We start from the raw sequence: 20,612 nt of genomic DNA, 5'->3' as shown, positions 1-20,612 counted from the left end.
ATTTAAAATCAGCTTTCTGATCAGAGTGGAAAGCACAGGGACAGTTTGGGATTCTGTGAGTCGGCAGCAGTTACGAGCTCTGTGAGCCACTGCGCTGTGCTCAGAACGCCAGCGGCTGTGGGGAAGGCGCCCTGTAGGCCGTCTTCCCTGAGCTCAGCCACAGATGGTTGCCGGAAGGGCTCTGTGTGCAGTAGTCTTGTGGTCTCCAGTGTTTATTGTCAAGTGTCGTCACTGATGCTTCGTGTGTGTCTCAAATGTCAACTTTCTCTGATAGAGGATCAGGTGAATATGTATTTAAAACGTGAACATTTCTTTAATGGAATAGTATCATCTAGGAAGAAACTAGAAAGAAAAACCATAAGAAAGAAACAGAGTCAGAAGCAACGTAAAGAAGAGTATGAGACGGCAAGAGCACGAGAAAGAATTCTCTATCACGGAACCTTAGAGATGGTGATTGTGGTGGGCAGAATAATAGCCCCAAAAGGTATCCATGTCCTAATCCCCAGAACCTGGGCATATGGGACCTTCCATGGCAGAATGGACTTGGAAGATGTGACCCACACTAAGGACCTTGAGATGGGGAGATTATGAGCTGCAGACCTTTTTTGGCTGTGGTCAGAGGGAGGGGGCTGCAGTAAAAGGGTTGGACGCAACCCTGCTGGCTTTGAACATGCACAGAGGGGCCTCTAGCAGCTGGACGAGGCCAGCCTGGAGCTTCCAGAAAGCAGTGCATCCCTGCTGACACCTTGATTTTAGCCCAGGGATTCCCATTTCGGACTTAGGATTTTACAGGACTGAGAAGCTAGCATTTGTGCTATCTTAAGCTCGGAAGTTTGTGGTTGTTGTTATGGCAGTAGTAGGGAACAGATGGGCACAGGTGTGCTTTGTCTCGGGGGACTTTGGGGCCGACTTCTGGGTGAGCGCTGAACCGACAGGAGGAAGGCAGTGCTGTTGGAGAGCAGGATTCGGATCTCCGCACCTTGTTTGCGGTAACTGAATGACAGTGAGGCTCCTCCCGTGCGGGTGGGATCAGAGGACAGAGCACAGCGAACAGTTGGTTTCCTTGAGGTAAAGAGCGTCTGAAAGAGAGACACAGAAAAATAACTGCATTGTAACAAACAAATCAGCAGTGATGGTTGCACTTGGTGACTCCTGGCAGGAAGTGGAGAGAAGTGCGCTGTTAAGAACAGTGTGTGTGGCTTTAGATCTCTCCTCTCGTGATAGAGGCCTTGCAAGTGACAGTGGGGAGACAGCTAGGCACGTAGACAGTTCCCCGCACACTGGACAGGCCACTCTCACGCGTGTGTCCAGCACCTCCCTCCTAGACTACGGCTTTGGAGGCAAGGGTTCTGTCGTATCCATCGTTGTAGTGCTGCTGCCACGCGGACTAGGTGCACATGCTCACTGACCCAGGGAGGGAACGAACATTCATGAGCGAATGAACACGAAGGAAAGGTCTGCAGGACTTCTTTCGACCAGTGGAAAGGTCATTGCTTCTTTCCAGAACACTGTCCAAAAGATAGGTAGGTGACCAAGTTGAACCCGGCAAAATCGTAAAAAGAACTTTTAGAAACGAAACCACAGACTCATCTCACTAGTGTGTAATCAAGGACAACAGTGAAATGTCCCCCACCTCTTGTGGTCCATCACACTGATAAACACTCAAGATTGATTTCATCCAGCATCGGCATGAGGTGAAGGACAGTCTCTAATGTCATGTGCCAACTGATATAGTTTCACTGGTTGACGGTTTGGCCGTACTTACCAGATGTCACACGTTTCGTAGCTTTTGACCCAGGGCGTCTGTTTCTGGGCGTTGTTTCTGCACGTGTGTGATGCCAGCTTCAAGCACGTTCACAGCAGTATTGTTTGCATGTCCACTCCCCCTGGCCCCCCCAGAGCTGGGGAACCCACAAGAACTACCCACCAGGAGTAGAATGGCTCTGTCTGCTGAGTGCTGTATGTTCCTGATAAGATAGAAGCACAATACAGACACTGGCTTCTTTTCATCCTTAAGAAGAATTCTTTTCCTGTGAATATCTAATGTGAGAATTAATCAGGAACATTACGTATTTCCAAGTTCTGGGATAGGATACCGATGAGCCAACGGCCTTTTCAAAGTAGTGAAGTGTGACGGGGCGCCTGGGTGGCGCAGTCGGTTAAGCGTCCGACTTCAGCCAGGTCACGATCTCGCGGTCCGTGAGTTCGAGCCCCGCGTCAGGCTCTGGGCTGATGGCTCGGAGCCTGGAGCCTGTTTCCGATTCTGTGTCTCCCTCTCTCTCTGCCCCTCCCCCGTTCATGCTCTGTCTCTCTCTGTCCCAAAAATAAATAAAAAACGTTGAAAAAAAAATTAAAAAAAAAAAACAAAAAACAAAGTAGTGAAGTGTGGATAGGATTGTCATGGGACATCAAAGTCAGGATGAAGAATTTAAATTTAATTCAGCTGCCGTTAGGGGTATATTATAAATCCTTGTCCTGTTATCTCCCTTGAGACAGTCACTTTTCTAAATACACGTTTTCCAGAAATAATATATGCATACATTTCCATATGGTAGCAGGGTAGGTTTTTCTGAGTGTGCATTCCTTACTAAATGCTTAGTTCTAAAAGTTGTTTTTCAGTTATCCAGAACCAGATGTTTGGTTCTCAAAATTAAGTTACTGAGTGTAGGTACTGAGCATCAAATGTGTAAGTCCTTTTATATTCCTAACCTTGGCTGCCATTCAGACTGAGTCCGCGATGAGATTTACAGGAGTTCTAGAGAAATAGGATAGAACACAATATGGGAGCATAATAAAAAAGCAAAACATGAAATAGAGGGAAGTGTCTGTGTGTTTATTGCTTTTAATTTTCTTAGTGGAAAGTGAAGGCTACAACTTGTTCAGGGTGGAGGTCCTACGGGATGGGAGCTCCTCGTTACACAGAAGCAAACCGGAAGTCATTCTGGGTGTCTTCAGGTAGTGTGATTGAGTGAATGGGCTGAAATTGCGTCTGTCCCGAAAAATTCCAGATTGGGAGCCGGCTTGTGCCCTGGGCTCCACGGTTCTGGACAAGGTGTGTCCACGCTGGCCTCTCTGCAGGTGGGTGCCTGGGTGCCCTGTTCCCTGATAGGTCGCCAGGGTAACCTTTGCTGGGGCTCATCAGGGAAGGCACCCAGGGAGGGCGGGATCTCTCCCCGGGGTTGATGGCACAAACAGCGGTAGGAACCGGCGTGTGTCTGGAGGGGAAGGATAGACCTGCCGAGACAGATGGTTGGGAACAGAGAGGGACCTGCACCAGGGCCCTGACAGGAGAGCAGTGGCTCTGGAATCTGGTAGCAGCGAGCTGCCGCGGACTAACGAGAGGACGTGCTAAACCTGAGCCTTAGAGGAGGGCAGCTGGTGTCGCTGTGCCCTTGGTAGCAGATGGGCAGAGTCGGGACCGGGGCACAGAGCGCCTTTGTGGGAATTTGAAAGAGGCGCCAGCTCCCGTCCTGTGCAGCAGGGACTTGTGTGTCGGCAAGGGGAAGCTGAAGAAGTTGCCTCTGAGAGAACTACTGGAAGCCGATGTCCCACCCCTGAGCGCAAGATGTGCCGACTAGAGGGCCGGCTGGATTTCGGCTCCTGCTGCCCCCTTGGCTGGGCGCCCCTGGCAGCACAGGCGGCAGCGTCCTTCACGGTGGCCCCATCACAAACCCAGGGTTTGAATCCGAAAGCCAAGAAGGACATTTATGCCCCTTGCAGTTTTGCCCAGAGTTCTTTAGGCTGCACCCGGTCTTCCTGTCCCCAGAGAGCGTGTCTTCTTTATGGAGCGACCTCCAGCCCAGGCCTCTGTCCATGCTTTCTCCCCGATGACACGTTTCCTCCTCCCTACCATTCTCCCGTGCCTGATACACAACCTTCTCCCGGGAGCCTGGCCACGGACAGGTGCCACCTGTTGCCTTTAGTGTGGACGCACTGCGTCCTTGATGGGTTTTGCATATAGTGTGTGTTAATTGTCTTCTCGTGAGTAGGGATAGGAACATCCTTATTTGTATTGTCAACAGCATCGTGCTTTAATATAGAAACGCTTAGTGTGTGTAGGAACTTTGAAGATGTGTCTCATGTTGTAAGTAGTGTGATACCTTCCGTTAATTGCTAGTCTTTAAAAACCATGCTGATTTTCTCGACCGGTGATTTTCACGTTAATGTCGGCATCATTCAACATTAACTGTGAGTGGCCTGGAGCACTGAGAGGATTGCAATGGGCTGTGATTAGCACACCCTCGTGTGGGGGCAGCACATGGCCTCTGTTACGTTCCCACGCGTGCCGTCCGTGTTCAAACGTGTACACGTGGACTTCCACACTGTGCGGGTACAGGGCAAGACTCGGGCTGCCCCCTCCCTTTCCCTAGTTTAGGATAAGCTTCATCTTTGGGCAGCCTTCCTGTCTGAAGTCATGGAGTGTTAGGTTTCAGGGGCTCTTTGAGAGGTTGGTAGCAGATTGGGTAGGCCCAATTTTGAATAACTTCACAGATATCATCGGTATTGTCAGAAATGTGGCCTTCGTCATACGTCCTTAAATGTGTTTCTTAAGAAATGACATTAGGTTGCATCGGGTCTAGAGCAGTATGCCGTCCTGGGCTCAGAAAGTGGAACCCGTCCTCGGGCCTAGTTATCAGCAGTCACACCCAGAGGGTGGCTGGGACACATTGTCAGGTTTGGGGGCGGGGGGGCAGAGCTAGAGCTGCAGAAATGTATTTTAAGTTTCCATGCCTTGTTTATCACTGAAGAAAACGGAAGAGTCTCTTTTTGTGTTTTTTCAAAACTTTCCTTGTTCATAAAAATACTATTTGAGAAACAAGATTCCTAAGAAAAATTAAATGACTTATTTAACTTGATACTCTTTTACCAAAGATTTCTGATAACTAACTAAAACAAATGAACATTGCATTAATTTTTAGCCTACAGTTTTTTTTTTGTTTATAACAGTCGTTTTTGTGGGGGGTATGTTTTAGGGCATCATTCAGAAGATAGTGGACAGTCACAAAGTAAAGCACGTGGCCTGCTATGGATTTCGCCTCAGTCACCTGCGGTCAGAGGAGGTTCACTGGCTCCATTTGGATATGGGTGTCTCCAATGTGAGGGAGAAGTATGAACTTGCACACCCACCAGAGGAGTGGAAGTAAGATCGCGTCCCTACTTTGGTGTGACTCACGCTTGATTTGTTTTGCATATTAAATCACACACGAGAGGGTGAATGTCTTTGCTTAATTTTCATACTGCTTGTAATCACGACTCCTGTCGAAATAAAACTGGCTGGTAATAATTAACCAGCGACCTCTCCTAGATCTCTGTTCAGTCTGTCTTTGTGGCACTATGGACTTTGGGCTCTGTGGGGACGGCCTGGGGCCGGTCACGCTTCTCCCGTCGGGGACTGTTTTGGGCCAGCCTCAGCTCTGAGAACTCCGCCCCCTGTTCTTTTCCTTTCTGTCCTGTCCGCATCCTCTCGTACAGCAGGACTTCGTGTGCACCTGATCACCTCCCTGGTGGGCGGCACGGCTTGCTCCACGGGGCCCGGTAACCCACAAGCTCCCCCAAAAAGAGTGGGTGCACGTTTGATGTTCGTGACTCGGACGGACCTGAGCGAAACGGACGTGATTCAAAGTGAATTAAAGAGTTTTCTGTGTTCTCTCCTAGTAATTTTTTCCACTGTTACGCAAAGCAGCTTGTTAGTAGGAAATTGTACATGTAATACACTTTATTTGAGAGAAGTATAACTTGCAAAGATGGGCTCCTTCCACAGGCGCCTTCATTTTGTGGATGCTGCTGTGGGAGTAAAGGCGGTTATGGATCGGGGGGTGGGGGAAGGGGGGAGCTTCAGGGCCGGTCACTTTCAGTCCGACAACCTGAGTTGTTTGGAGGAGACGTTTTAAACGAAAAACAAATATGTTTAGGTTAATAATCTCTAGTCGGAAAAAATCTAATCCTAGCTACAGTTTACCAAAGAAATATCCTTGTGTTTTCATGTTTTTCAAATAGCCAGAACCGACCGAGCTAACAAGATACCCCACGATAATGCAGTTTGATGGGGTTACATCGATGGCTAGCAAAGATCTGACCTCCATTATTCAGCCAGTCAGTCCAATAAGTGTGTAAAAGCTATGAATACCTAAAAGTTAGGTATCCCTGCAGGTATTTTTATTGAACATAATTCCGTCGCCTTCCTGTACCAACACGTCGGAGGCGTGCTTCATCATCATGATGTCCCTAGTGCTCGGTCAAATGTTGTGTCGAATGCAAGCATCTGAATTGACAAGCTCTGTTTCTGTTCTTTTAAGCCAGTTTACTTGGCCTAATTTCAAGTAAAGTTGAGTGGGCACTACTCTGTTCCGTGGAGCCTGAACCCTCAAAGACTGGGCGAGGTAGAACTTCACCGAACACAGTGAGTGCTGAACCTGATGCTGATGGGAGTGGCTGCCGCAGCCTGGCACCGGGCCCACCGTGTGCTCTTTATAGTCTGTACATTTGCAGTTCGTAAAATGTTTATTTCTCATAGCTCTCCACAGACCTTAGGAGGTAAAGACAGGGGAGATAGGTAACAGACTCGATTTAAGTTCCACCTGCAGAGAGAGCTCCGGATACAGCTTTGAGTTGAATTTAGCTGACTTCCCAGTGCAGGCTTTTAAAGTGAACCTAGCCTTAACTGTAACCTTAACTCTGAGTGGTAGCGAGGCCACTAAGATCGGTGAAGGTGCGTGGACGGCGGGGGGAGGAGAGGAGACAAGGAGATGGGTTGGAGGCACAGGTGATGCCTGTGGGTGTGTCGGGAGAGCCAGGCTTCCTGCCGCCTGTCGGTGCTCACGTCAGAGGAGGCAGGACCTAGGGCGTCAGTAAGGAACGGGAGTCTATTACGGAGAACCAAGTAGATTTGAAAAAGAAACAAACTCGAGTTCTGGAAACCACTGGATGGTTAAAATAGCAAGGTAGATGTAGGTGAAAAATTGGTCAACAGAAACACGGATCTGAGAAAATCTGCCCAAAAGATAGCACGGGGAGATGCACAGGTAGAGAATATGAAAGGAAATGGCACGACACGAAAACTGAGGAGGCAGACCCATTTCTGACAGGGGCTCCAGGAGGAGATAAAAAGACTGAGGAGGAGGAAATACTCCCAAAGAGATTATGGCTGAGAATTTTCTGGAATTGGCAAATAACATGAGTCCTCAGAACCAGGATTAATGCAAAACCCCAAACACGGTTAAAAAAATAGATCTACACTTTGGTGGATTATAGTCAAGTCGTGTACAAAGGAAAACAAAGAGATATGCTAAAGCAACCAGGGACACATTCACAGTTCTCCACAGCAGTGATCTGTGCAAAGTGGGGAGAAGAAGTCACCGGCAACCTGTATTTTTTGTCAGATTCAGTGACCATTCAAGAGCAGGATGACAGCAATGTTTTCCACGGAGACTATACCAGCAAAGGAACCTCCTATAAATACACTCGGGAGAAAGGAAAATGGTCTCTGAAGGAGGGTTTCGGTTGGAAGAAGGAGTGCTAGGAAAAAAATTGGGTAGATACAGATAAGCATTGGCTCTGAAAACACATAAAGTGGTAAAAGCTGATTTTTTATATGAAAAAAGTAAAACCCAGATAGTCGAACCCAGTATGTCAGAAGAGAGGTGATCGGAATTAAGTCTCTGTCAGCCGGGTTTTAAAATTATATATAAAAATGTTAAAAATAAAATTGTATATTAGGGCAACCATAAAACATTAGAAGTAGATTGTGTAACGTAACAGGTAGGTGGGTGAGTAGGTATTGAGAAACTCCATAATCGAAAGGAGGCAAGAAAAGGGGAGGAAGAAAGACAGGGAAGTAGGGTGAAGGGAAATCACAGACTAGACTTCAGAAGGTCAAGTAGACTAGGAGTGAGTGGTCAGAACCTGTTAGGGTGTGATTACAAATACAGTCCAGCTCTCTGCTCTTTATGACACACCTAACACAGTGACATTCAAGACATTTTCATGTGACTTACAGGAAGAAACATTTTACCTTAAGATGCAGCACAAACACGTGTGTGTGTCTCAGAACCACGTACATGTAGGTCTACGTACGTGCTTCACAAAATCATACCCAACCTCACTAGTACACCGAGGTCTCAGATTTTCATCCAGTGCCATTCTGTTCTCTTCAACCTCATTTAGATGGATGGGTGGGTGGGTGGGTGGATGGGTAGAAAAGAAAAGAAGAGAAGAGAAGAGAAAAGAATTTCCCTTCCTGCTAACTAGGTGGGAGAAGGGGGGCAAGGGGATTGGTATTGTTTTATTAATATCCTATGAAAAAAGTTTGAAGACAGAAAAGCATTAATAGGGATGTGGAGGGCAACTACATAATAATAAAAGGCTTGTTCTACAAGAATCACTACAGAAACAGGTGGGCCCCTGAAGATACTTCTCAGAATGTGTAAAGCAAAAACAGTGTCCTCTGCCCAGCATTTAAATTTTGGACTGCTCCAGTGACCTCTTTTCCTCTTCCTTCTCTCTGTAGACCTGCCTTTGGCATTAAATTCACACGTTAATAGGAGAGACACAGGGAACCCATAAACCGGTTATTGCCATAGCCCAGGCAAAAATCCTAAAGCAGGTGGCCTGGGGGAGTAGTGATGGAGTGAGAAGCGGTTGTAGGGCGATTTTTTTTAAGGTAGAGCTTACGGGGTTTGCTCAAGAGTCTTTAAAAACACAAGCATCCAGTGGAGTATGAAACTCACTCCTGCAGAAGCTTCCAGTAGCACCTCGTCACACCTGGAGCCAACTCCAGAGTTCCCGATCATCTCTCAGCCCCATCTCCTCTCGCTCTCGTTCCCTTCGTCCACTCAAGCGGCCGCACGTTTCAGTGTCGTCTCTTCCTCGCTGCCTGGTCGGGGTCTCATTGGATCCTCTCTGCCGCCAGCTTCCTGGCCTGCTGAATAGCACCGGCCTCGGCCCACCTTTCCTTTGTCTTGGAGAACTTTCCGCTCGCTCTGCCCCAGCCCCACGGCTCCTTCTGGTTCTCGAATGAGACTTTGTGCTTCGTGTGACTCTGCTGAACGTGCTCCCCTGTCGTTTCCGTCACCGCGTGGGCCTCCCATCGTTCAGACCGGTGTCCACTGTCCGCTCTTGGCCTGTGTCTTCCCCGACCGTTCTGTCTTTAAGGCCTGCCCACCTGATGACCTTTCTCTCCCTCAGGGACTTTGTCTCACCTGCTGCTCTATTCCTAGTTTCTAGTTGGTCGTGCCTGGCATATAGGAGGCGCCTCGTAAACACTTCAAGTGAGAATGGAATTAGTGGTAGTGGAAATGTAAAATAAACCTAGAGGCAGAGCACTTTGATGGGACAGTAAGTTGTATTCATCTAGGGATGAACAGTGGTAGGTTGTGTGAATAACCGTGTTTTCACAGTAACACACATTGCTTACAATGTGGTGGACATCGTGCTAAGCACCTGGCTTACTTTCCCCAAGTTCGTTCTTCCTATGATAGTCTTTTCAGGTGGGTACTCACGTTTTGCCATGTTACTGGTGAGACCGCTGTGGTTCCGAGAGGCTGACAAAGCTTCCTTGAGATCATACGGCAGAGTAGGCAATTGCGTCCGCGTGCTCAGCTCTTTCTTCTCTGCTCCTGTTAAGGCACGTAAGCACCAGAGACAGAACATTTTTGATCACCTTTCCCCCTTGCCAGCAGGGACCTTCTCTCAGTTCGTAGGTGGCTTTGTGAGGACAGCCGCACTCCTGGCTTTAGTTCTGAGAAGGAAGATGTTCTTCGAATGAAAGTGCTAGGACTCCCCGGAATAATTGGGCGTCAGTTTCCGTTCTTGGGAAGTTTTTGAACATCGATTTGTTTTCATGCTATCTGCCGTAGGATCTGTTCCTCCTGTTCAGTAACCCTGAGACACAGGCTTGCTCACCCGGGTCCTGAGGTCTTTCAACACAAGCCAGCTTGTGGCACACTGTGTGGGTGTAGCTGTGTCAGGCAGGGGGACCTTCCAGTGGTGCCGTGGCTGGCCGCTGGGGACAGGAAGGGCTGGTGGGATACGTGGCTGTCCTGGTGGGAAGAATAACCACAAAATAGATCCTGCCTCAAGCAACACACAGGGACCCACTGAAGACGGACCAGGGGAGAAAAAAGCTTAATCAAAAATATGAATGTACTGCTGGTCCTGGAGCAGGAAGATTTAATAACCCCAAAGACGTTCTCTGGAAAAGGAAAGAGTAGCAAATTTAACTTCATTGAGATGAAGAGCCTCTGTGTATTAAAAGGTGTATTTGTAAAAGTGCAGAAGCAAGTTGCAGCTGAGAGGACGTATTTGTCACGTTTGTAATTTACAAAGGATGATGCTCTTCTGATTAGTATGAGAGTTGCAGGCAACTCAGTCCACGGGCAAGGGACGTGAAGGCGTTGTCGTAAAGGAGAAAACAAGTTTGGCCAGTGATCGCGGGATGGCGATCAGGGGGGTGGGGACCTAGCCCACAAGGTCCACACTGGTTGGCAGAAAGTGAGTTGTGGACAGTGTCAGTAGCGGGAGAGGTGGTGGCTCCAACAGGGTGTTTGCCTGTGCTGCTGGTGAGAGAAGGTAAACGGGTAAATCCGTTTGGGCCGCAGCTGGAAGACGGGCAGCACACACTCTACAGGGCTGCAGTTCCCCTGCAGATTTTGTCCCTGAGAGACTCCAGGTTTCCGTGCTGGGCCGCAGACGTAGGATGTCACGCAGGTCAAAATGAATGAACTGTAGGGACGTGTAGCCGTGTGGGTGAATCTTAGCTGTGTAGCCACGTGTGGCATAGTCGAGTCTCCCGTGACACTGTTGTGAGTGCACTAAGTGCCACTGAACTGTATGCGTTAAAAAGGTTAATTTTTTTGTCATGTGTATTTTACCTCAATTAAAAAAAAAAAAAAAGGAAGTCCCAGAAAATGACATAACAGCCTGATAAGCTTTTATAATGTGAAAAGAAAAGAAAACCCTAAAGGAATATCGTTGGGGATCTCATCGGTTGGGTAAGATAGAAAGGACCAGAGGGCAGTAGTGCAGAGCCTCCCCGAGGGGAGTGTCCTGCCCCCCTCCCCCCGGTCTCCCGAAGGCCCCATCGGGACTCGTGCTGACCCGTCGGGTTCTGAGGCAGGGCTCGAAAAAAAAAAGTCAGCCCCTTAGAAGACTCGGGTTCCTACCTGCCTTGCTTCCTGCCCAGTCTGTCCAGGAGGAAGCAGGAGCTGGCTCCCCTGTCCCTAGGAGGCCTGGAGGTCCCTGTCGAGGGAGGTCCCAGTGGAGCAGGTAATATTTGTTAGGATCTGGAGTCTGCCAAAAAAACGCTTCCGTGGCGATTGTCGTACTAGCATATACTGTGGCAAACGGTGTCCTGCAGTTTTGAGAGATTTCAGCTTGAAAGTTCTGTCCCTAGATCATTCTAGTTAATCACATTTTGGTAACTAAACTTCACTTATCTGGAGCCACCTGTGTAGGGTGGCTGTTGGGCATCCGAGTGGGCTAATCGGATACAAATAGCCTGTCAGGGCACCCGGGGGGGTGGGGAACAGCCCAATCCTTCTGATGTTGAATCCAAGTCTAAGAGACGGCCCTCTTGGCATTTGAGGAAGTATTTGGTGCTTTGTCAAGTGAGTGAGGAGGAACATTCTCATCATTGTTAGTGAGCCGAGGTTGCTGCCCTCCTGCTTAGCAGCCTGCTTAGCGCTGTCCTGTTCGCTGCTGCGCAAGCCCCTCACTCTGCAGGAGAGAGGAGAGGCGTCATTTTCCAAAGACCAATGAAAACGAATAATGATAGTTTAGGAGGCTTTAGATTGTATTCGGTAGTTTTCTATGTTGTCTTGAAATGACACCGCCCCTGCATACGCCTTCTTTTAAGAAGCCAGTCTTTCGTTGTAATCCTGCATTCAGCAAGAGTTCTTAGGAGGGTTTAAAGCAGAAAGACAGTAAGTACAGGAGCACTCTGACAGGTTTGGAAGTGACACCTTTAAAACACGGATGCGCTTCCAATTTGCTGCTCTGTTAATTAGACACTTACCGGATGCTTCTGCACCGAACACGGGCAGCTGGAAGATAGTTTCCAGTGGGTCTGCGGCTGCCGGCTGACACTGGCCAGGCTGCTCGGAGAGAGGTTCTGGTGGGTTATCGCCGTGGTTACGGAACAGTTAGTCTGCGCCTGTGGAATTTCTTTTATTCTCCATACGTATCCAAAGTTGCAAGAATAGTTAAGGCCTGTGTGCCTTCACCTAGCTTCCCTAAATGTCGGAACTTTCATGAACATAGTACAGTAGTTGACATTGAAGCCAGGAAATAAACATTGATAGAGTCTTACTAACGAATCTACACATGTCACCCAAATTTCGCGGTTGTCCCACATAACATCCCTTTTCTGGTCCAGGAACCACGTTGCTGTTCTGACTCCTCGAGTCTCCTCTAATCTGGGACAGTTCCTCAGTCTCTCTATGTCCTTCCTGACCCTGACACTTTTGAAGAATCCTGGCTGGTTATTTGTACCGTGTCCTTCAATTGAGGTTCATCTAGGGCTTTTTTCATGGTTGTATTGAGGTTATGTGTTTTGGGCCAGAATTCTAAGCTTTTGTACCCGTCCCACTGCATCCTGTCAGGATGTGACTCCTTTTTACAGGTGCTTTTAACTGGGATCATTTGGTTTAAGGTGGTGGCCAGGTTTCCCCACTGTAAAGTCGCTGTTTTTTCCTCTGAAATTCAGAAATACTCTTCTGGGGAGATAGATTGAGACTGTGCGGATACTGTTTCTCATTGTATTTTTACCCTGTATTCTCGATATCGTTGATGATTTTTTCTCACAGCTATAACTGCTATAATTTTTGTCTAAGGATGAATTTCTGTTCCTGTCCTTCCTTTGAGAATTTTTATAAGCATTGTTTTTAATGTTTATTTATTTTTGAGAGAGAGAGAGAGAGCACAAGTGGAAGAGGGGAGGGAGAGAGGGACACCCAGAATCCGAAGCAGGCTCCAGGCTCTGAGCTGTCAGCACAGAGCCCGACGCGGGGCTCAAACTTGTCAATTGCAAGATCATGACCTGAGCCAAAGTCAGACGCTCAACCGACTGAGCCACCCAGGTGCCCCTCCTTTGAGGATTTTTAAATTGGAAGTGTGTTGTAAGAAAGAGCTTACGATATCTGTGTTGTTTCTGGAAATCGTACTTTGTGTCACTACACACAGACAGGCTAACCTTTCTCAGTATCAAGCTTAACAGATTCTTTCTCCAAACACTTCCCACTCCTCCTCACCATTACTTGGTTAGCTTGTGGGTATCTTGGTGCTCATTGTTGGTGGTAAGACTGAGGGGAGGTTAGTGTCAGTGGCCTTCATAGGAAATTATTACTTAGGAGAAGCGGAAAAAAGATGATTTTATTTGGGGCGTGTTATATTTAGCTGCTCTTCAGAAGTCCATGGAGTGGCACATAGCAGAATAATGGACATGTGTCTCGGGATGCAGCCAGTCTCTTAAAATAGTGGCAGAAGTTTCGAGAAAGAGGTGAGTTTCACAGAAGAGATGGGAGTAGGGATGTCCGAACTCGTGGGCCAGTCGGCTGTGGGTGTTGGGCCCTGTGGTTTAAGGACAGAGGCGGAGTGAAGGGATGCCATTACATCAGGAGACCTCGGGCAGTCTCAGCAGGGCCGTGGGGCAGGTGTGCTGGCCTGCGCGTAGTCAGGGCCGTGGGGCAGGTGTGCTGGGCTGCACGTAGTCAGGACCTTGGGCTAGGTGTGCTGGGCTGTGCGTCGTCAGCAGGGCCATGGGGCGGGTGTGCTGGGTGGGCGCAGTAAAGCAGTGGTCAGAATCCGCTTGACAACCTGATGAGCTTGCTGGCCTCCACAGAGTAAGAGCAGTGGGCGTCTCTGTGGTTTCGGAGCCGCGAGTGCCTTCTATCAGTTTCGTTCTGCTTTGGGGCATTCCTGCATGGACTGCTGTAGAGGGATCCCCGTCTGCTTCTTCATAGCCCTGGGACCTCGGCCCGTTACCCGAGTCCCTGAAACTCTTTCCCCACCGGTGAAAACAGAAGGCCCTTCCTTTTCAGCCAGAGTGCTGCACTCGCCTCCGGGCCTCCTGCTTCTTCCCCCGGGTCCCGTGGCCGGTCCTACACAACTGTCTGTCGCCTGTCTGGTCAGAGAAATAGACGTCCTGTGACTCAACTGCTGTGCTCACAGTGCTCCGAGCCCCACAAGCACGACGTGCAGGGTCCTCTGTGATCTGCCACCTCCCGGTCCTGCTCTTCTACTCACTGCTTGCGCCCAGCGGGCCCAGCTGTGTCTGCCTTCCCACACATCCTCCAGCCTCAGGGCCTTCGTGCACCCCCTTGCATCGTATTAGAACTCCTGTCCCTGCACGTGATTGCATGACTCCCTTCCTCCCTTCAGATCTTCATTAAGATGTCTCTGGATCTGAGTGTCCTTTGCTGGTCACCCTTTGCAAAATAATACTTTATCACGTGTCATTCCCCTCACCGTGCCTATTTGTCTGTGTCACTTTTACTGCCATCTTGTAGATACCTGTGTATTTGCTGTCTGAATTTGAGCATATATTGCATATAAACTTTCTGAGGGCTGGTGAGGACACCGAGGTGTGGGAGGGCCGTGGTGGTCAGCAGTGGGCCACGGAGCCAGACGCCCAGCCCAGGCAGCCCCAGTGCAGAGCCCACGCTCTCTCTGCTCCTCTCAGGGCTGGTGCTGACTGAAAGAAGCCTGTGGGTCAAATGCTTATCGCAATTTCTGTCAGATCCTGAGTGGCCCTTGTCCGTTGAGGCATCGTCAGCATCAGCATCGGGATGCTGGACGTTAACAGCATGAATATGCAGCCAGGCTGCCCAGCGTTTGACCTGGGGTCCGTTTCCTCTCTGTTAGAATGGGAGGCACTAACAGCAGAAGCCTCCGGTGTCGGAGCCCGTTGCTTCCTCCCACGGAGCGTCACCTGCCTAGATCATGACACTTCTGTTCTCCGACTGTCGTGTGCATTAAGAGAAATAGCGCATGTAAAGCACCTGCTAAGTCCTGAGTTAAAAATAAATGGAATCTGTTGCGTTTCCACAAACAGTTGCCCCTTGTAGAATATCTGTAGTAAATGATTGACCTCTTTCCGAGAGTAGAAGTCAACGTGAACCTGATCGTTTGGCGATTGTGTATTTTAAAAGATGGACACTTAAAACTTTTAGCAGAACTTGTGTATGTGTATCATGCATTTTTTCCACCCTTAACTGAACCAAAATCATCGTATTTATTACTTTGTGTGTTTTCCTTGTGAGCCTGTTACATTTTTTAAAGATCGATTACTAAAACTTTAGGGAAAAAGCCCCAGATCTTTCTATAACCTTTGGGTAGGCAACTATCTTATAAACAAAACACTTAAAGAATTTACTAAAAAGGAAAAGAATAAATAGGGCTGCATAAAAATTATGAACTTTGTTCCTCAAAAGATAGCATTAAAATGAAAACATTTTAAAAATAATTTTTAGGTGTGCCTGGGTGGCTCAGTCGGTTAAGCGTTGACTCTTGATTTTGGCTCAGGTCATGATCTCACGGTTCCTGAGATCAGGCCCCACCCGCGTTGGGCTCTGCACCGATGGCACAGATCCTGCTTGGGATTTTCTCTCTCTCTCTCTCTCTCTCTCTCTCTCTCTCTGTCTCTCTCTCTCTCTGTCTCTCTCTCTCTCTCTCTCTCCCCCCTCCCTCCCTCACTCCCTCCCCCTCTCTCTTTGCCTGTCCCCTACGTGCATGCTTTCTCAAAATAAATAAATAAATATTAAAAAGGTAATTTTTAAAAGATAACCGTCAGGAGAGTGAAAGGCAGCTGTGGAGTGGCAGAACATACTGGGCGGTCTAACAGTGGTCTCCCACTCTGAATACCTGAAGAATGCCCACAGGTCAGCTGGGGGTCAGGGAGGGGAGGCCCACAACCCTTTAGACAAAACAGACGTTTCACAAAAGGTCTCCAGAATGGCCCGTCATCGGATGAGGGTGTGCCCCATCTCATCATCCATCGGGATGTGCCAGTCCGGTCCACACTGTACCTCCCTCCCGCAGAAAGTGTCCCGGACTAAAATGCAGGTACCAGGCAGAGGTGAGGGTGTGGGGAAACAGAGTGCCCATGCTGCTGGTAGGACGGTGTGGCTTCTTCAGCTCCCTGACGGGCGGCATCTGTGGACACAGATGTGTGTGTGTTGTGATCGAGGGACTCTGCTCCTGGTCCCCCCCCCCCCACCTTTCCCAGCAGAGGTGTGTCCGTATGTTCACCAGAAGACACGAGTGAGAGAGCATTCTGGTGAAGTTCGTTTGTTTCGACCATTCTTGAAGCTTGGCTTCCTGAGCGACTAAATCATTTTATGTTTAATTTTTTTTAATGTTTATTTATTATTGAGAGAGAGAGAGAGAGACAGAGCATGAATGGGGGAGGGGCAGAGAGAGAGGGAGACACAGAATCTGAAGCAGGCTCCAGGCTCTGAGCTGTCAGCACAGAGCCCAACGTGGGGCTTGAACTCATGGACTGCAAGATCATGACCTGAGTTGAAGTCGGACGCTTAACCGACTGAGCCACCCAGGTGCCCCATCATTTTATGTTTAGAGGAGGAAAAAAAAGAGTGTTTATAGCAGTTTCCTCATCATGGCCACAAAGTAGGAATAACTCTGATGGCCTTTTGCGGTGATATGGGCTGTCACACAGGGCAGCAGTGACCGGCCCTCAGCTGCTAGCTAGGCTCCACATCACAAGCATTTGCCGCAAGTGAGAAAAAACCAGGCATAGAAGAATGCATTCTGTGTGAGTCCGTGCACACCAGGGCAGCCGTCGAGAGGAGGTGTGAGGGGGTGCCGCCCAGCCCAGTGGGGGACAGTGACTGCTGGCCCTGTGCCTTCTGGATGTCTTTCCTGTCCTGTCTCCTTGCAGGATCACTGAGCTTCAGACACAGACGTGCATGTTCTTGTGCTGAAAGGTTTAAAACCGTATGCTTAAAAACTGTGATTGTTTTTTACCTTATTTTAAAAATAATACTTCGAGTAATTGGTTATGTCATACTCACAATAATACTGTAATTACAGACTATGAGTTGAGAAAATTACTTCTTTCTAATTGTTCTATTTTCTGAATTATTTTTTAGATATGAATTGAGAATTCGTTATTTGCCAAAAGGATTTCTAAACCAGTTTACTGAAGACAAGCCAACTCTGAATTTCTTCTATCAACAGGTATAGGAGGGTACTTTAATACACCTTTTTCTTTGTTTCTTTGAATCCTACGTACTACATGGTTTTATCTTAGAATTAGATTAAATCTAATGTTTGGGAAAATAATAAATTTGGCACAGTATGGCAGTGAGAGTCTTTTAACCAGTGGGAAATTTTGAATTTTTGACACTTTGTGAATTCTTGTATGCTTAGGCAAGTCTTAAAAGAGACTACTTTTATGTGGAGACTGTAAGTCCTAAGTGACTCAACCACTGGCTTGTCTTTGATTCAAGTATAATGGTCATTCCTGAATATCAACAGATTTGTCGGGTGTAGAATTTATTGTCAGAGCCAGCTACATTGACACAATCTCAAGAACAATTTGCACAGTAAAGCCAGAATGGACTTTTTTTACATTGAGTAACTTGCTTTTTACCCCTTAAAATATTAGGCAATAAATACCTGTGGCATAAATGAACCAACACAATTTTATGACCAAATACTTGTTAGTTTTAGTGATGAGCATGGGGGGGAAAAAGGTCTGAATAATATCCCAACATTTGCACACCATTTTGCAGGTAAATGCACTTGGTAATGTTTTGTTTTAATAAAAATATGTATTAAATGTCTGCTGTGGGTCAAGAACACAGATGAAATAAGTGAATTGCACATTAAATTCGATTGAAGGTGCAGTGGGTGAGGATCTCCTGTACACGGTACTTTGCGTTCAGTCCTCTACTGTTGGTGGTCACGGGCCACGTGGCCGTACACAGGAGGGTCTGCTAACCCAGTGGGTGGAGTCCAGGGGGTCTGGAAAGTGTCACTGAGTCCCCAGCTTTGTAGATGAGGAAGAGCTGTACTTTAGGAAACCTGGTGCATTTAAAGCCGAGCTCAGAAGTTCTGAGAAGTGGGTGAGGGAGATACAGCCCACATCATAAAAAGGGAAGGTTCTAGGTTTCCTCCTGCAGAATAAAGGGAGCTATTTAAAGAATTTAAGTAGTGAGTGGCTTGACGAGAATTTTCGTTGTTAAATAGGATCACACTGATGTGATGGCAGCGTCCGTCGTGCATTGGATGGGTCTTAAGGCTGCAGGCAAGTTAGGAGGCTCTTCAGCCATTTAGGCAAGAAATGGGGGAGAGAAAGGTCTAACTGTGAGTGTAGGCAACTTTAGTGGATGGATTTGATAGGACCGGGAGGATGATCCAAATGGAGCACGAAAGTAAAGAAGAAAGAGGTTGATTGTGTCCGTCCAGGTGCCTGGTGTCAGGAAAGAGGCAAGGTTCAGTTACATTCAGAAGTAAGGTGGTAGGACGGTAGGGTGATGTACTTCCCAATGTGAGAAAACTGGGTGTCCCGCCTTCTCAGATCTAGGCTGTGAGAACAGGAGGCTGAGGTCGCTGTTTCTCGGTATTGGGTCTGTTTTCCTGTCTGTGGGGTGGAAGTGCCATTGGAAATGGCCAGTGAAATGCCAGTGGAAATGTGGGGTACCAGACTTGACGGGAGCCTGGGAAGGTTTACCACGATACGGAGATGCGCGGGAAGAGCGAGTTTGCGTCTGGCGAAGAGGAAAGAGCGAAGCCCTCTTTAGATTCCACCTGAGGTTGCTGGAGGCCCGTTTGTACTGCAAAAATGATTTCTAGATCACAAACCGCTCCTCGTCTGTGTTTCCACAGCTCACCCTTAGCAATCTGGTGAGCTTTGAGTCGAAGTGAAGGAGGTGACAGGAGAGCTTAGTTAGCTGATAGGTTTGCATCGTGTGTTTCTCTCTTGTAGATGATATTTATCACTGTTGGCATAATTTCCTTGAAAAAACCCACCCCCTGAGGAAATCTGTGACTACTTCAGTGACATGGATTTCTGGAATTCATCAAACAGGCCTCATTAGCTCACGGCCGCTACAGGCCGACCTCGCAGTTGGTGGCGTTCTTGTTCCTTCCACACTATTGCTAGGTGTCCCAGTTGTTCCCCGTAGGAGGCCTCGCCTGTATCTCTGATTAAAAGCACTTCACATGCTGGTGTGGCCCCAGTTTTCTCTTACTCATAGGACGTGTCTCGCAGCGGCCTGCGTTGTTCGGTTGAACGGCCTTTATGAAAAAACCCAGGAGGTAGTGAGCGTGCACGCGGTAGTGGCCCACTGTGCGTTTAACGGCTCCGTGAGTCTCCGCGTGCTTACCTGTCTCACCCGCTCAAATACCGATGAGGTGAGGTAGGATTGTCTGCCACACAAGTGCCCAGTCATGGTTTGAATGGCAGTCCACAGGCGGCGCCAGACCTCTGAGCACTTGGCATTTACCATTTACCTGTCCCGACGCGAGTGGGGCTGCACGTTCCGGGATGGCGCGTGTCTCTTGCCTTCCTGTGTGCTCTCCACATGAGCTCCCGGCCCCTTCACCCCTGCTCTGCTTCCTCCTGTTCCTACACTTTCTCTTCTTCAGCCTGCCCTCTTTTTAACCTTCTGCACTTAGTTATACAGTTTTAGACAGTCCCGAAAATATGCTAAAGCATCACTTAAAGTATCTCTCCCCTAATAATTACTTTCATTTCGCATATAATTTTGTAATATTCTCCCAAGTACCTGTATTTTAAAAGAAATACAAGTGTAGCTGTTATCCCACCCCTTCCCCGTGTCGATGGCTCATCCAAGCCGGTGTCTTCAGGCCTAAGTGACAGGAAACAGAGGGAGGTAAAGGCGGCACTCAGACTACAGGGGAGGAGGACAGAGGGGCGGAGGAGAATGCTGTTAGTTGTCACAGCTCCTGATCGGCAGGTACGGGAGGGGCCACGAGCATGGCCCTGTCCTTCCGGTTGGGATGTGGCACCGCTGGCAGCTTTATAAGTAAAAACAGTCGAATACTGGCAATTTGATATTCAAACCAATAATTCTCCTTCCAGGGGCTTATTCTAAAGAGGTGAGATTCACACACGTGTAGGTACAGGACGCTCCTTGGAGCGTGGCAGTAACAAGATGGAAAGTGGAACCGTGGCAGAGGTCTGTCGGGAAAAGCTTGGTTAATACACTCCTCCGGGTTTCCAATGTTCGCATCCACCCTGAGGAGGGAAGCACAGCTCTGCTCACGGAGGGGGAGGCTCGCCTGTCAAATGCTGGCGCGTAGCGCAGGCTGTGCGTAAAATACGTAAAACATGTAATGTTATCCACTTATGGGAAAAAATGGATGTATTTGTACTTCCATTTGTTTTGGAAATAGTATGATTTTTGCCCTGCTGCTTCAGTAAGTACTTGTCTATTCATTTGACTTCCTGTGGTCACTTCGAGTGCAGCATCTGTCCTGTTGCGCGTGTGGACATTCCGGGGCTGTTCCAGGTAATCCGCGTGTTCTCCTGCGTGGGCAGCACCCACCTTGGGAGCAGCCTTCGTTCCGCTGTTGCGAAATCAGTTAGGAATTCAGAACGTTCTCCTGCTTAATCGTGCACGCGCCTGCAC

The 20,612-nt window shown here is 48.3% G+C and overlaps 1 protein-coding gene across 16 annotated transcripts in view; it reads left to right on the top strand.

Moving 5' to 3' along the window:
• PTK2 (protein tyrosine kinase 2) overlaps positions 1-20,612 on the top strand; it is a 257,923-nt gene that overhangs the window by 95,371 nt on the left and 141,940 nt on the right. For 15 of the 16 annotated variants that reach the window (XM_078441853.2, XM_078441844.2, XM_078441846.2 and 12 more), the window contains 2 exons: positions 4,974-5,140; positions 17,103-17,190. In XM_078441853.2, the coding sequence (XP_078297979.1) occupies positions 4,974-5,140; positions 17,103-17,190 (255 nt within the window). The remainder of the gene's footprint in view (positions 1-4,973; positions 5,141-17,102; positions 17,191-20,612) is intronic. The other variant, XM_078441856.2, reaches the window with a different exon arrangement.

Source organism: Panthera onca, chromosome F2, assembly GCF_046562875.1.
Source record: "Panthera onca isolate mPanOnc1 chromosome F2, mPanOnc1 haplotype 2, whole genome shotgun sequence".
Classification (NCBI taxonomy): Eukaryota; Metazoa; Chordata; class Mammalia; order Carnivora; family Felidae; genus Panthera; species Panthera onca.
This window is presented reverse-complemented; position numbering and strand designations above follow the sequence as displayed.